The sequence below is a fragment of the Drosophila teissieri genome, unplaced genomic scaffold (genome assembly GCF_016746235.2).
Source record: "Drosophila teissieri strain GT53w unplaced genomic scaffold, Prin_Dtei_1.1 Segkk118_quiver_pilon_scaf, whole genome shotgun sequence".
Lineage (NCBI taxonomy): Eukaryota > Metazoa > Arthropoda > Insecta > Diptera > Drosophilidae > Drosophila > Drosophila teissieri.
The window spans coordinates 856012-871994 of NW_025224987.1; the positions used below are offsets into that span (position 1 = coordinate 856012).

The window sequence follows — 15983 nt, forward strand, 5'->3', positions numbered from 1 at the left end:
TTGTTGCAGTCACAAAGGTCGCCTTTCTTGAGAAGCTTCACATTGATTCCGCTTTTCCAGGAGTCTGGCACCGTCTCGCCTTCCCATATGGGAAGGCTGGTATGTTGTCTTCGCCAGCTGCCCTGTTGTGCTTCAGCTTCTTTATTGCATTCACGATTTCTCTTACATTCGGGGGTGCAGAGGGTATCCTGCTACTCCCACTTGGCGGCACAACACTCCTGTAGTCTATGGCCACGTTTGGTGATGTGGTGTGGCTAATTCCCATGAAGTGTTGGCGCCATCTTCGGATTGGTGCGTCATCATTGGATAAGAGGTTACCTTCTAGATCTCTGACTGGTTTGTTCTGTCTGTGATGGGTTCCTGCGATCCGTGCAATCTGCTGGTATAGCGAGCGTATGTTGTTCTCGCCGGCTGCTCATTCTGCGTCTGCCGCAAGTCTATCCAGCTGTGCTCTTTTGTCCTTTCTGGCCGACCTTTTCACCGCTCTGCATAGTCCGCGATACTCCTCACGGTACTGTGTGAGCTTCTAATCAGGTCCCAGGTCGCTTCAGATATCCAGTCCGTTCTTCCGCGTTGTTGCAGGCCAAGTATTTCCTCCGCCGTGGTGTCCTTAGTTGCCTGCTGGTGTGCTCCCATGGGTGGTCTTCTAGGGGGATCAGCTGTTCTCGCAGTGTGGACGTCATTCTCGTCTTCAGAGTAGAGTCGCTAAGGAGGTGCAGGTTCAGGGGGGGCGCTCGCCGGTGTTGGCTGTGAGAGCTCGCCAGTGTTCCTTGAGTGGTTGCGGTTGAGCTTTATTGAAAGTTCTCCAATGACCAACTAATGATCGCTGTCTATGGCTGCTCCCCTTTTGTTCCGTACGTCCAGCGAGTGTCTCCATTTCCTGCTAATGCATATGTGGTCGCATAATGTTGCGCGTAATACCACTTGGAGATGTCCAGGAGTATTTGTGGACATCTTTGTGTGGGAATATTGTGCCGCCGATAACCAGTTGGAATAGCTGGCAGAGTTCCACTAATCTCTCTCCGTTATCGTTGCGAGTCCCAGTTCCATGCTGGCCCATGACAGATCTCAGTCCGGTGTTGTTGGGACCAATTTTTGCATTGAAGTCACCCATGAGGATGTTAATGTCACCTTGCCGTAACTTATTGAGGGTTGCTTTAAGGGCAGTATAGAAGTCGTCCTTGGTGTCGTCGTTTGCGTCTTCCGTCGGGGCATAGCATTGAGTGATGTTTATGTGTCTAGCTCTACATCTAAACCTGGCGGTCATGATTCTATCAGAAATGGGTTACAGTGCCTTCTTTATGCGCTTGGACACGAAAATTCCCACTCCATATCTGCTGCCGTCACTGTTGCCACTGTGTAGGACTAGATTGCTATCTGATGTTGTTGGTTCCCCACTGCCAGCCCACCTCATCTCGCTGATTCCAGCTATTGCAATGTGGAGTTTCTCCATCTCGGCCTCGAACTGTGCTAACCTAGATGGTTCTCTTAGAGTTCTAACGTTCCATTGTCCAATTCGTGTCCGTTTTGAAATGCCTATGGTCGTCATCGAATTTGGAGAGCCGATTATGTTTAAATTGCCCGTATTAGTTTCAGTAATTGTTGTAAGTTTTTCGACCGATCTGGTGATTGGCCAGATGCGGCTTAACCCAGTGGTGGGGCTGCCACCTGTCGCCATCGGGGAGTGGCGTCTACGGTGTTGTGTTGTTATTCGTAAAAAGGGAACAGTCTGGTAACGCGCTCGCCCTGCTGGGTGTTGTTGCTGTTCGCAGAAAAACACAGGGTGCACTTGGTACTATGTGGGTGCCCCCGTTTTTCTCCCATATACTGAGGAGGGGGGTGAGGCGATGGGGCAAGTGGAAGTTGCCGAAAATTGTTGTAATAGGCATTTTTATGTGGAAGAATACTTTCTAAAAGTTAGAAAAGCATTTCAGAGAGGAAGTTTGTATGGCCATGCTCTCGTCATGGGTGTGGTTTGAACCCACGACCCCGTGGGTAGCAGGTAGTTGCGCTATCCACTACATCACAATCCACTACATCCACAATTATACAGCACTTTATTTCGTTTGTGATATTTTTTATTTTAAGTATATAAAATATGTCTCGACAATACACGTCCGTTCGTTAGCAATAATAAAAAAAAAATTGAGTCCAATGCTGAAAAATGTCTTTGTCTTATTTATATATCTTAGCTAGCACAATTTGTTTACGTTATAATTTTGCAGCCGGCCAACTGTCCAATGCTTTGACATAGTCATATTCTTGCTGATGTAGCTTCTAAGCGGATGTGTCTGCAGTTGCGACATTCGCTTATTAGCTACAATGTTTCCCGGTTCAATAACATTGTTAGTGAACTTGGAACGATCGAGGGGGTTTCGGTGGGGAGTGTAGGCGTGGTACCGATGAGTCGATAACTCGCGCGGTGATTCTATCTTTCTTTTTGATTTGGCAAGAGTAGTGAGTAAAAGTAAGAGAGTTGTAACATGATAAGATCATAACGGTGATCAAGATGAGGTAGAAGCGGATGGTGCAAAAGCCCAACAATGGAAGCACTGCGCCTGCAGGCGGAGGTTAGGTTGTTGGAAGAAGAATATAACATTTTACAACGGAGACAGCAAGTGCTACAGAGACGGAAGGAGTTTCTGTAGAGGACTGAAGCAGGATTGATTTCAGTTGGGAAGAAAAGATGCCTAAGGCATGCAGTATACTAGCGACTGGTAACACCCCATAAGATATACAAGGAAGCACCGCGCAGAAGTCTTCGCTGTATGCATGGATGTTGAGCACCAGTGGGGAGCGTAATTCTACCGCCAGGTCAGGTCGACCAGCAGAAAGAATATCAGCCGAGCAGCTGGCAGCGCGGAAAACCAATGTGGCTGAACAAGTAAAGTTTTCCGGGAAACATGAGGACTGGCCCATGTTCTTGGCCACATACGATTAGCCAACCGAGTTGCGTTCCGCAAATATTGTCTACTTTGGAAATGCATTTTAGTCGACTTTGAAATGGAAGTGCAAAATGTGTGGCCACCCTGAAGGCGTCTAAACTAGAACAATATCTAAACAACCCGGCCTATACTCAAGCTACCATGCATTTTACAGACCTTCTGGGAAATACACAAGATGACTCTGAGTGCATGTACCCTAGCAGACTTTAGCACCTGGCTTTCTCAGATGGTGCAAGGAGCGAACAATGTGATCATTTCCAGTTCTCAAGCAAGAACTGAGAGGCGAGTTGTGGTGAATGCGCATGAGGTTCTTAAAGTATGCAAGGTGTGTTCGAAGGGCTGCAGGTCTGTACAGGAGTGCAAGGAGTTTACTGAGATGACACTTCGTCAGTCAGGAGACTTAGACTATGCTGGAGGTGCCTCTCAAATCATATGGTCCAGAAGTGCGAGGTAGCAGGCACGTGCGGCGTGGAATGGTATCCGGAGAGGCATAGCCCATTGCTACATCGGATTCGTGAACTTATGCAAGCAAGTTGAAATGCTCACCGCCAAGATGCCGCCGCAGCGGTATTGTTTATAGACGACGGATCTTCTCTAACGCTAATTGACGAGCCACTGCTGGCGGCTCTAGGAGTGAAACATAGACCACAACCGCTCTGCATACAGTGGACAGCAGGCATGCACCGCTACGGAGAAGAATCTGTGAAAGATAATTTTCAAATTTCGGGTACCGGTATGACTAAGTCGTATGACCTACGCGACGTTCACTCGGTTAAAGCTCTTAGCCTTCCGGAAAAGACCCTAAATGCGGAACACTTAAAGAGCAAGTTCAAGCACCTAAAGCATTTACCGCTGGAAGGCTATGACAGGGCCCAGCCCCGGCTTTTAATAGGCCTTTACAACTCTACCCTTGGACGCGGCCTCCGCACGAGGGTAGGCAATTTAGAGACCCGATCGCCGAAAAGACTCGACTAGGCTGGACCGTCAAAGGTGGGGGTACGGTCACAGATGCCCCAAGATATCAAGTGTTCCAGATATGCACGTCCGAGAAGGATAATAAGGAGTATATGGTCTGAACAGGACACTGGTTATGGGGCGAAGTGTGTGACCCAATCCGACGACGACCTGATGCCTATACGCCAATTAGAGGCGAATACGAAGCGAATAGAAAGGCGATTCAAGACAAGCTTGCAATGGAAGTTCATCCCTCCTGCATCGCCTCACATGGGTGGGTCTTGGGAACGCTTAGTGCGTTCGGTAAAAGCAGCCCGGAATTCCCTTCTAGCAAGCGCAAGACCCTCGGATGAACTTCTTCGTTTAGCACTCATGGAGGTATAGATGATTGTCAACTCGCGGCCGCTGACCTATATTCCTCTGGAAAACGAGAACGAGGAGGCCCTCACGCCGAACCACTTCCTGCTTGATAGTTCCAGTGGCTCCAGCCGGCCGTGGGACTTACTACTGAAGGAATGCTGCTTAAACGAAACTGGATGGGATCGCAGCAGCATTCAGACATGTTCTGGAGGCGGTGGCTCTTGGAATACTTGCCGGTCATCACGAAACGTGGCAAATTGTACCACAACAACAAACCGCTTGAGGAGATCTAGCTGGATGTATACTGAATGTGAAGATTAGCGCCGATGGTCAAGTAAGGAGCGCTACCGTGAAGACTATATCTGGAGTATACGTGAGACCCGCCACAAACTTGCAGTTCTATCTATCGAGCCAAGGAGGGTAGAATCTAGCCGGAATAGACCAGTGGGGAGTGTTACGATAGATTCTAGATTCGGCAAAGCGGCGCGCGGGGAATCAAGCCTTCTTTTTGATATGGACGACTAGTGAACGAACTAAAAGTAAGAGAGTCGTAACACGATAAGATCATAACCTAAATATCGTAACCCACAGGAAAGATTATTGGAAACGACGTGAGCATGAGTTTTTTGGGCAGCGCTGCAAGTTTTCAAACTCCCGCAACAGATATAAATTTACAATACTAATAAAAAAATGAAAAAATATAAAATATTTGAGGGCGTTAGAGTGGGCGTGCTAATATGAATCGATAAAGTTGCGCTGCGTCTATGTCTCTGGAATCTGTATGCCTAATCTCAACATTCTAGCTTTTATAGTTCCTGAGATCTCGACGTTCATACGGACGGACGGACAGACGGACATGGCCAAATCGACTCGGCTATTGATCCTGATCAGGAATATATATACTTTATATGGTCGGAAAAGCTTCCTTCTGCCTGTTACATACCTTTCAATCTAGTATACCCTTTTACTCTACGAGTAACAGGTATAAAAAGAGAGAATGCTTTAGTCGAGTTCCAGTTACTCAGCTAGTTGAAGTGCGAAGGAGAAATTTTAACAATTTCAATGGTTTGTAATAATTTACTGTGATGCTTTTGAAGAGTAAAGCTTTTTTATATAGCATATATGTCGCCACTTGTTAATGTTAATGTTAACTAATGTTCTCTAGAAGTCGTCTTGTGTCCGTTCGATGCCTGAGCCAACGGTTGTTTCTGTTTTGCGTAGCCTAGGCGCGACATGAAAATAAGAAATGTGGCGCCGAGCTTCGAGTAGTTCCGGGCCTGAATTCATTGAACATTGTTCAATGTCTTGAACGGTCGACCCAGTGACGGCGAATGCCTTTCTGTGTATGACAACCGACTTTTAACAACACTTATGGCCAACTGGAAGTGTGCACTATTGTAGTCTTACGGGGTATTGGAAATAATACCGTAACTAGCACACTACAAATTCTATCAAAAGTCATTATTAGCGGATACCCGTTTGAGGTATTTTTTCTTGTAGTTCTTAATAGTTACATTAATTATAATATAATAATTGGTCGTGAAATTTTAAATCAGAATTTTGGAGCTAAAATAACTATTGAAAAAATTGAACTTTTTAAGACTTAGTCTGTGAACACCTTTTCTGCTTTGAATAATAGCGCCGATCTTTCTGACATTGATACCGAATTGTGTGGTGTGGATAAGTCAAATTGAATAGACATTTTGAATATATTTGCAGACTCATTTACTATCGGATTTCCAAAAATACGCGTTACAACCGGCGAGTTTCAGATACGCCTAATTGACCCCATCAAAACATAGCATAGGCGACTCTGTCGTCTTAGTATAGAGAAAAAAAATGGTGAGAAACAAAAACAATGTATTGTCATTATTAAATATTATTCGTCATAGCAGTTCTTCGTTTGCCAGTTACTACTACTGCTACTAAATAAAAATAATAACGGTTCTGATCGACTATGCGAATCCACCGTGCGTTAAATGCAAACACCATTGCCGAAAATTACCCCTTGCCGCTAATAAGCGACCAAATATCTAGGCTACGCGACGCTTTTCTTGTTTAGATATAGTTTCGTTGAAAAGTATGTAACAGGCAGAAGGAAGCGTTTGCGTCCATATATTCTTGATCAGGATCAATAGCCGAGTCGATCTGGCCATGTCCGTATGTCCGGCTGTCGACGTATGAACGTCGAGATCTCAGGAACTATGTGAGGAGTCTTAAAACTCAAATCCGGGTGCAGGAGATCGGCTTAGCAACATAGAAGACGGCTGGAATGCAATGGAGAGGAGTCAAGGGCGGTCAGGTCAAACTGTAAATAATGCCCCTTGGACCCCGGCAAAGCGGAGAGACCGTGAACTAACGGTACCACGCTGGACCTTGGACTCGAACCGGCCAAGGGCACAGAGATCGTACGGTAACTGTGTGGACTTTGGACGAGCACAAAGAGGACGCACCGTGAACTAACGGGACATGAGTTGGACCTTGTATCCGCAAAAAGGGAAATAGCGGGATCCCTGCGGCCTCTAAAAGGGAGGCGCAGAAAGGGAAATAGCGGGATCCCCGCGGCCTATAAAAGGCAGGCGCAGGCGCAGCTCGAGACTGTCAGTCTTAGTTAAAGTACGCGGAACGAGACCCGGAACGAGTGAACGACAAGTGAGCGTCTAAGCGGGCATCCGAAGAGGATCATCACAAGTGATGGGCAAGCGATCACAAGGACCTAGCGTGGTCAGAAAGGGACGGTGAAGTCTTTGGTCGTAAAGGTCGTCTGGGGAGGACCGCTAGCTTATCTCACGGACGATACACCCTGTCCCTATAACCTCCTAAGCCCCAGTCGAGCCGGCACGGCTACGCCGTCGAGAGCGACGCAGGACCAGCGAAGAAGGACGACGGAGGAGCGACGACGCGCATCCGAAGGCGAGGATCGCAGGATTCCCTTTGTCAAGCGTCTGTCTTCTCTTTGGTCGGGCTATCACACAAATCATAAATTTGGTGGGGCAAACAAACAAACTCTCTCAGCTAGCCGTTGCAATCCGTAGCGAGCAGAAACCAAGAAATAAGTTAGTTACAACTATAAAAGCTAGAGAGTTGAGATTAAGGATACAGTTTCCAAAGACATAGACGCAGCTCAAGTTTATTGACCTATGTTGCAAGGCCCACTTTAAAAATATTTTGTTATTTATTTTTTTGGTATTAGTCTTGTAAGTTACTGTTGATTTGCAGACAAAACTTTTTGCCACGCCCACTCTAACGCCCACAAACAGGGCAAAACTACCACGCCCACACTTTTGAAAAATTTGATATTTTTTCACACTCTGGTTAATCTTGTAAATTTCTTTCGATTTGCCAAAAATATTTTTGTCACGCCCACTTTAACGCCCACAAACCGCCAAAAACTGTTAGTATTCAAATTTCTCCTTCGCACTTCCACTAGCTGAGCAACGGGTATCAAACAGTCGGGAAACTCGACAATAGCGTTCTCTCTTGTTTTATATCTAAAACCACTTATATGGTCGGAAACGCTTCCTTCTACCTATTAAATACTTTTTTACGAATCAAGTATACCCTTTTACAAGAATAATTAACTGTGATTTTAAGCCTTACGTCGAAGTCTCAAAAGTCACGGTCGTAAAACAGTAGCTGAATTACGGGCATAAAATATTCGAGAAACTTAAATATAAAGTTCCTATTTTAGGAGTTAAATTACTTTTATGTAGACTTATGTTCATCGCAAAGCACTTTTTGGAAACACTTAAATGATGATCAATCTAAGATAGCCAGCTCAGGTTAAATGACTTGATGACTTAGGTTAAATGACTTGAGATTGGTGTATAAAACATAATACAACAAAATCATGAGTATAAAAGTAAGCCGTTGAAAAGTACAAACTCACAAATTACTTACTGCTTTATTGAATTGTGCAGAGGCGTATTAAAGAGTGTAGTATACCCGTTAGGTCTTGCAATTGACACATTAAATGGGACCTGGGTGTGAAGAGAAAATGTGTTAACTTAATAAAGATAATGAAATGTGCTAAGCACTACCTTTATTCCAGGTTCATCAAAACATGGAAATAAACGACGGGCATTGTTTGGATTTAGGTTGGTTGCTAAATATATATCACTATCTTCTTTGCCAGAATTGATATAATAGCTTCTAAAGAGGCCTTCCTCAGTTTCTGAAATATTTCCTTTAAAATAAATTTCTAAATGACATTCAGTATCCTTTTTGATTTTGTCCTTTAGGTATAAAACAAATACAGGCTTTCGAGGCAGTCGGATGCCCCTTAAAATTATTACACTGTCGCCCAAAGTCCTAAAAAGAATTTTCAACAAATTACAAAAAGAGATATAGTTAATAATTTAACTTACCCATCTCCCATATTTATTCTATTTAATTTGATTTGTCTGTAATCGATCAGTAAACTGTCATGTGCATGGAAATTAACCTTTTTTGAATCTGTAATCCACCTTAAGTGAATTTTTACTGATCCCTCAAAGTTATGGTGTCTAATATGGGGTTCAATGAGGACTTCATAGTTAAGAGGCAAAACTTCTTTCGGCAGGCGTACTTCTGATAATACGTGAAGTGAAGAAAAATCAATGTCTGCATTGACAAACCCCTAGTTTGGAAAATAAATCGTGTTGTTTAATCAAAGACTTTAGAATATGATAATGCGTAATGTTATACAAAATTTTGCCCCATACTAATTCGTTGAAAATATGTATGTAATAAGTAGAAGGAAGCATTTCAGATATATATAAACTAAATAAATTGGAGTCGATTTACTTGCTAGGCCAAGTCCGTCGCGGTTTATTTCCAAAATCAAACTGAAATCTAAATACATTTCTTAAAACAATCCCTAAAACTGTTGATCCTGCAAGAGGCAAGAACTGCAACGACTGAACGCTGTTGGATGGCGTATGCTGGCTACGCTAACCTTGCAGTTGTAGTCCAGAGCTGTGAATTGCTGTTGGGTAACGTAAGCTGCGGCAAGCGTCTTTCTTTTCCCTTGCTTAAGTGGAGGACGTGCTTGGACTTGAAACCGTAAATGATAACTTGAAGAACTTCCAGTGTTTCTGGTAGAATCCGAAATAGGTACAACTGATGACTAAATAGACGATCACGAGCACTCCAGATATAAATGGTCCTTTTACAAGCCCCTTTTCAAATTTTTTCATACGGACAGACGGACATGGCCAGATCGACTCGGTTATTGATCCTGATCAAGAATATATATACTTTGCGAATCTTACCTTTTACTCTACGAGTAACGGGTATACAAATTCTTAGATTTAGGGAACGGTAGCACGATCGCTGATTGCGGAAAGGAGAATCAGCGAGCACCACCTTCTGCATATTAAAAACGCCACCTTGAGAACAACAACTTATCTCTGACATGTTCGCCCATTGCAACACCCAGGTGTCAGTGTTGAAATTTCTCCCTACCGCACTACTATACTATCACAGTCGAGGAACTCGACTATAACGTTCTCTCTTATTTTTGAAATAATTTGAAGCTAATATTTTTACAGATTCAGTTTGGTATCTTACCTTGAATGCAGACGCAGTTACAAGTATTGCCAATAATATTAAGGTTCGTGTACTACCAGCCATCTAAAACAAAATTAAATTAAAAACTGTTTAGTTTAAGCTTTGTGTTGAGTCATGCAGCCGCCAAAACTGTGCAGTAGCCTTATCTTATACTCTTAATATTGTAAACCGAAGTAGTCAGTGGTAGCATGATGCCCGTAGTGCAAACCGCTGTTCTCGCACGAATTTATCTGTACGGCACTCATTCCTTCTGCTCTTTGTTATCTACCTACAGCAATCGGCTGTTATCTACGGCAGCAATCGGCTGTCTGTCCCGCCAATTGTCACTTCTTCGTTTTTCGGCAAAGACTTAACTTGTGAATTAGTTATAGCTCTTGGTCGGCCCTAGCTGCCAGTATAATTAACAAAATAAACAGTATCGGAAAAAGACAAAACCTTCTTCGGCTATTTATTTGTCGCAACAGATATTGAAAAAGGTCAATAGCTAAACATTTGGTGACCCCGACGTGATAGTGTTAATTTGCCTGCATTAACTAATGCACATATCCCGTTTACATAAATATATTAAATCGCAATCGGTTGTACAAGTGAGTGGTGATTTCGGTGATAGTGGCTGCGTTTAAGCGAGCTAGCATTATATACATACATACATTGCTACATATATCAAGTGCAGACCGTGGTCATCAGACGCAGCCGCGGCCGATGCCGTTGCCGCCTGTGCAGCTGCCAACGTTTGGCGAAGGCTACGCTGGGCGGATTTTTACTCCGAGCTCACGAGCATAATCGATAGGCATCCGGACCTCTCCAACATTGAGAAGTTTCAGCATCTGCGGACATGTTTGAGGGATTCGGCGTTGGAAACTATCCGATCATTGAAGATCTCAAACGGCAACTACGCAGCGGCTTTAGATTTGCTTCAAAAAAGATTTGATAATCGGCGTCTCGTTTTTTAGGAAAACATCTCCGAGATTCTGGGTCTACAAGTAGTACGGAATGGTTCAGTGGCATCGCTTCGAGAATTGTCGGACAGGTTTAACGCTCACATCCGTGCGTTGAAGGGTTTGGGCACCACTGAGCAAATCGCTGGCTGCATCATAGTGCAAGTGCTGCTGCAAAAGCTGGATGCGGCGAGCCAAGCTAAGTGGGAGGAGCGCTTGAAGGATCCGATGGCTGCATTCCTGGAGCAGCGATGTAGGACTTTGGAGGCCGTGGATTGCTTCATGGTAACCTATACGCCAGGCATTCAGGTGGGCAGAAATCGTTCGACGCTAGTTGCTACCACCCGCACCTGTGGAATCAGGCACCATACACTGCTCCATCTAGATGGTCCGCCTTCCTCGCAGCCACATGTTCCGGTGTCTTCAAGTTCCGACACTGAGCCTTCCGCCCCGCTTTTGACTTCTTCTACTCTAATTGCCCAGGATCTCGGTAGTGACCTTGTGCCTCTAGCCACTGCAACTGTTCTAGAGCAGAATCTGGACTGTTCGTTCCCTGCAGAGCCTTGTTAGATTCTGGCTCTCAACTGCACTGGGTCACCTCTCGGTTTGCAAATCGACTGCAACTTAAGAGGTCGAGGTCGTCTGGCTCCGTCACTGGAATCGGGGATTCCAATTTCGCGACTACGTAGGAATAGCGAACTTCGAATTTCTCAACGAGCATAACAGCAGTTATCGCTCCCAATATCACGGATCGCCAGCCAAGCTTTAATGCGGACATTGGGGACTGGAAGATTCTAGAAAACGTGCAGCTCGCCGACCCGGAATTTCATAAAGCTCAGACCTGTTAATAGGAGCTAGCCTGTTTTATGAGATGCTGTGCGTAGGTCAGATAAAGTTTCTGCCAGGACTGCCACTGCTTCAAAAAACTCGTCTGGGTTGGGTTTTGTCTGGAGGCAGCGCGCGCCCGTGCGGTAGCGCCTTAATAGCTTCGCGTTCCTTCTTCAGCCAGCAAGGAAAACAGCATTGATGGTGAACTTGATTCACTTCTGCAGCGCTTTCGGGAGGTAGAAAATTGTCCCGGCCCAATATTGCAAGCCACTAAGGAGGAGCTAGATTGCGAGGCCCACTTTGTTAAAAATTACACCCGATTGCCAGCTGGCGATTACTCGGTACGGTTGCCGCTAAAACTCCATTTGGATTCTTTAGGAGATTCCTATCCTCAGGCTGTGCGGAGATTCTTGTCGCTGGAAAGGAAGCTTACAAAGCACCCTGGCTTGAAGGTTAAATATGCGGCGTTTATGAAGGAATATCGTCATCTGAGACATATGTCGCCTGTGCCTGCTTTCAAGGTCAGCTCGTGCCGATATTTTTTGCCACATCACTGCCTCATGAAGGAGGATAGCTCTACCACCAAGCTTCGCGTTGTCTTTGACGGATCAGCTGGCACTTCCACTGGTTACTCGCTTCACGATGTGTTAGTGGCTGGCCCGGTCATCCAGCCCAAGCTATTTCACATCCTAATTCGATTTCGGTCACACCCAGTTGCCGTTACAGGAGACATATGTAAAATGTACCGATGTGTTAGGGTTAGAAATCCTCGGCGCGATTTTTACGTGGATGATCTTATCTCCGGCTCCGGCACCGCAAAGGATGCTATCAACATAATGCAGCAGACGGCTGGCATTCTTGCGAAGGGCCAGCTCAAGCTAAGGAAATAGTGCTCTAACATTCTGCTTGTGCTTGAGGGTGTGCCCGCCGAGGACAAGGAGTCGTTCATGAAAGTTTTAGCCATTTGCTTTGTTCGAAGTCGCGCATAGCTCCGTTGAAGACCATAACAGTACCAAAACTGGAGCTTTGTGGTGCGGAACTTCTGGCTAAAATCATGAAGGAAATAGTTCGCTTGAAGGTATTCAAAGGACGTTACTATTGTTGGTGCGACTCGACGGTGGCACTTTCCTGGATACGAGATGAGCCCGCCAGGTTCAACAGATTTGTGGCAAATAGTGTTGCGGCCATTCAGGAGCTGAAAGATGCCACGGCTTGGCGTTATGTTCCAACAGCGTTAAATCCGGCTGACATCTTATCCAGAGGATCCCTCCCGTCTGAGCTTAGCGAGTTGTCACTCTTGGCGCATGGACCCGGCTATCTTATGGAGCCTGAAAGAGATTGGCCACCAGCTGCTTGTCCTGAGAATTCGGTGCTTGAACTTCGTCGAAGTGTGTTCATCGTAAAGTCGCCATAAGTGTAATTGCTAGCTCCAAATTCTTACCCCTCACTGCAACGAGTGTTTGCATACATTTACAAATTTTGTAATGGAATTCGTCATCCTGGGATCACCGTCGCACACATTCAATAGGGTGCTCAGATGATGCAGCGTTTGGTGCAGCGCGCGCAGTTATGGGACAGTCCCTTAAAACGCTGGGAAGAGTTTCCTTGCTTTCGCCGTTCCTGGACCAATTTGGACTTCTCAGAGTTGGCGGTCGCCTACGGAATTCGTCATTGGACTTTGATGGCCGCCACCCTAAAATCCTTTCAAGGTCCCATCCGGGGACTCTGGCAATTATTTCGCATTACCATGAAAGTAATCTTCATGCCGGACCTCGAGCTCTTCTGGGTGTAATTCGATCCCAATATTGGCCTATTGTTCCCCAAGGCCGTGAACAGATGCATCAGATGTTTTCGGATTAAGCCGCGACTGATAGAGCACGTAATGGCGGACCTTCCCAAGGAGCGCTTAAAGGGATCCCACGCTTTTGAGGTTGCTGGTATAGACTTCTGTGGACCCTTCTTTCACAAGTCGGATACTCGCAACAAGCCTGCGGTTAAATGCTACGTCTGCGTATTTATATGCTTTGTAAGCAAGGCAGTGCACCTGGAGCTGATCAAGGATCTCTCGTCAGTTGCGTTTCTGTGCGGACTCAAGAGGTTCATATGCACCCGGCGGAAGCCGAGGCAAATTTGGTCGGACAACGCCGCCAATTTTGTCGGCGCCAAGAATGAACTTCTGGAACTTTGAAAGTTATTTCTCAACGGCGAACATCAAGGCTCCGTTCAGAATTTTTGCCTTTCGGAAACGATTGACTGGCGGTTCATCCCTCCACGGTCGCCCCATTTCGGTGAACTTTGGGAAGCGGCGGTGAAAACGGCCAAACATCATTTATACTGCGCTGTGGATATGGTGGTTCTGACCTTCGACGAGCTGAGGACGCTGGTGTGCCACATCTCGGCAGTTATTAACTCCAGACCTTTAGTTCCCGTTTCAGAGAACCCTGCCGATCTGGGCGTCCTCACTCCGGCGCATTTTCTCAATGGTGGTCCGCCTTCGTCGTCAGCGGAAAAATGACAAAACTTTCTTCGGCTATTTATTTCTCGCAACAGCTATTGAATAGCTCAATAGCTAAACACTTTCTATCGTGCTTGGTAACTGTTCAGCAAATAGGCTGCATTTTGTAGGAATAAGATTACGATTTTGATCAGCAGGCTTTATTGCAGAGTGAACCCAAAAGTGCCATCTCATGAATACAAGAAAGGGGAGCTCCCATTCGCTCTGCAAATAAGGCTCTCTTGTCAGTAGCTTTCGTAACCTATTCCTCATTGTATTAAAGCCAATTATCGCTGTAACCAACTGAAATAAAATACATTTATTTGAAAATCCCTACATTATAACACGATGTCTTATTCTTAAAGATAGATAATAAAAAGGCTTATTAGCTCGAGCGCTGCCTAACTGTCCTCATTTTTCGTCTTCACCTTGAAGTTTCTCCATCGTAGCCTTCGTAGCCATTTCTAACGATTTAAGAGAGTGTGATGGAAGCTTTCGGTCTCATTGAAGCTGTTTGACAAAATGATGACGTCGTCGTTTTCACTGAACTTATGGAAAATCGTTAACTTAACTATAAAAGCGAACCTTAAACATAATATAATTTCAGTACCACATTGTGACTGTTCTTCATGTTAACCCACATACGTTCCACCATCTTATTACGGTCTTATTCCGTACCTTCTTAAGCGTTGCAAGGATTTGATGGACTATTTTTGGCGCGATGCCATCGATAATCTTCAGGGCATCGTAACACGTACACGTTTAGTGACCTCACCGACGCGGTGTCGGTGTAAAGACCAATGTGTGGACTTCTTTTGGCGGAACTCACATTTGTTGTTTATTGTTTGAAGTAGAACAAATTTGAAGTCTAGTGTAAGTTAGTTTAGGGCGAAGGCGGGAGCATAATAAAGTTCTCTCTCGCTCTTTGCGAATTCGCCCCGTCTTCGCCAACCTCTGTTAAGCTAGGCCTAAGAATACATATGTTAAATAGAGAAGAAGTCGTAAAATTGAATTCAACACGAGCAAACGCATTTTCGTTGTCGTTCCGAAATTAACTAATTTCTTGCCACCAAGTTCTATAAATATTTTAATAAACTAATTAAATTCTTCATGGCGCCCCCGGGTGGACAAGAATTAGTTTAAACAAATTAAAGTGACAGTGACACATATAATATATATATATAATATATAAACGTGAAAAATAAAAAATTGTTCTTTTTTTTGAGTGCAATAAATAAATAAATAATATTGTTGCCCGCGACGCGCTATTGTGTTAATAATAAATATCCTAAACATTTTCCGTGTCGGTCGCGAAATACCTACTTCCGGAATTGCCGCCACCACCGAGGGAACTTTTAAGGAAAGTGGCCGCTAAAATAAGCATTCGGAAATCACAGGTATTTGTGCAAAAAATTGGCACATATGTACGTATTAATATAGTAGAGCTAGATTGCATGCAAATTATTCAATACATATATATACACATACATATTGAACTGCTTTTATTTATTATTTTGTACTGTATAATTGCAATCACTGTCGCCCCCCCTTTCCTCTCTCGTTCGTTGAAACTCGCATTGATAGTTGGGAAGTTAATCCAAGCTTGCGCACTAATACACAGACAGCCTTATATACTAGCAGCTGCAGCGGTGAACTTTTCGTTTTCGCTTCGCTTTTGCACCGCTACCTGCGTTGTTGTTGTTTGGCCCTTTTTCGTTGGCGCGCTTAGATTAGCGGACCGTCAAGTGACGTTCTACCCTGTATTCTGCGGGTATACCCTTTTCGGCGTCATTTCGCACCCGCTATTAATTGATACTGCGTGACTTGAATTTCAATTTAAATAATTTGTTTTCGCTGTTCTCATCAGAAAAATATTTAATATACATTTCGAACAATAAATTAATAATTTATAAA

The 15983-nt window shown here is 44.6% G+C and overlaps 1 protein-coding gene across 1 annotated transcript in view; it reads right to left on the minus strand.

Moving 5' to 3' along the window:
- The window catches only part of LOC122625508 (aminopeptidase N), a 455949-nt gene that overhangs the window by 271734 nt on the left and 168232 nt on the right, over positions 1-15983 (minus strand). Inside the window, exons 4-7 of the mRNA XM_043805602.1 lie at positions 9810-9872; positions 8627-8877; positions 8300-8570; positions 8160-8239 (exon numbers count right to left, since the gene is read on the minus strand). Coding sequence (XP_043661537.1) covers positions 8160-8239; positions 8300-8570; positions 8627-8877; positions 9810-9872 — 665 coding nt within the window. The remainder of the gene's footprint in view (positions 1-8159; positions 8240-8299; positions 8571-8626; positions 8878-9809; positions 9873-15983) is intronic.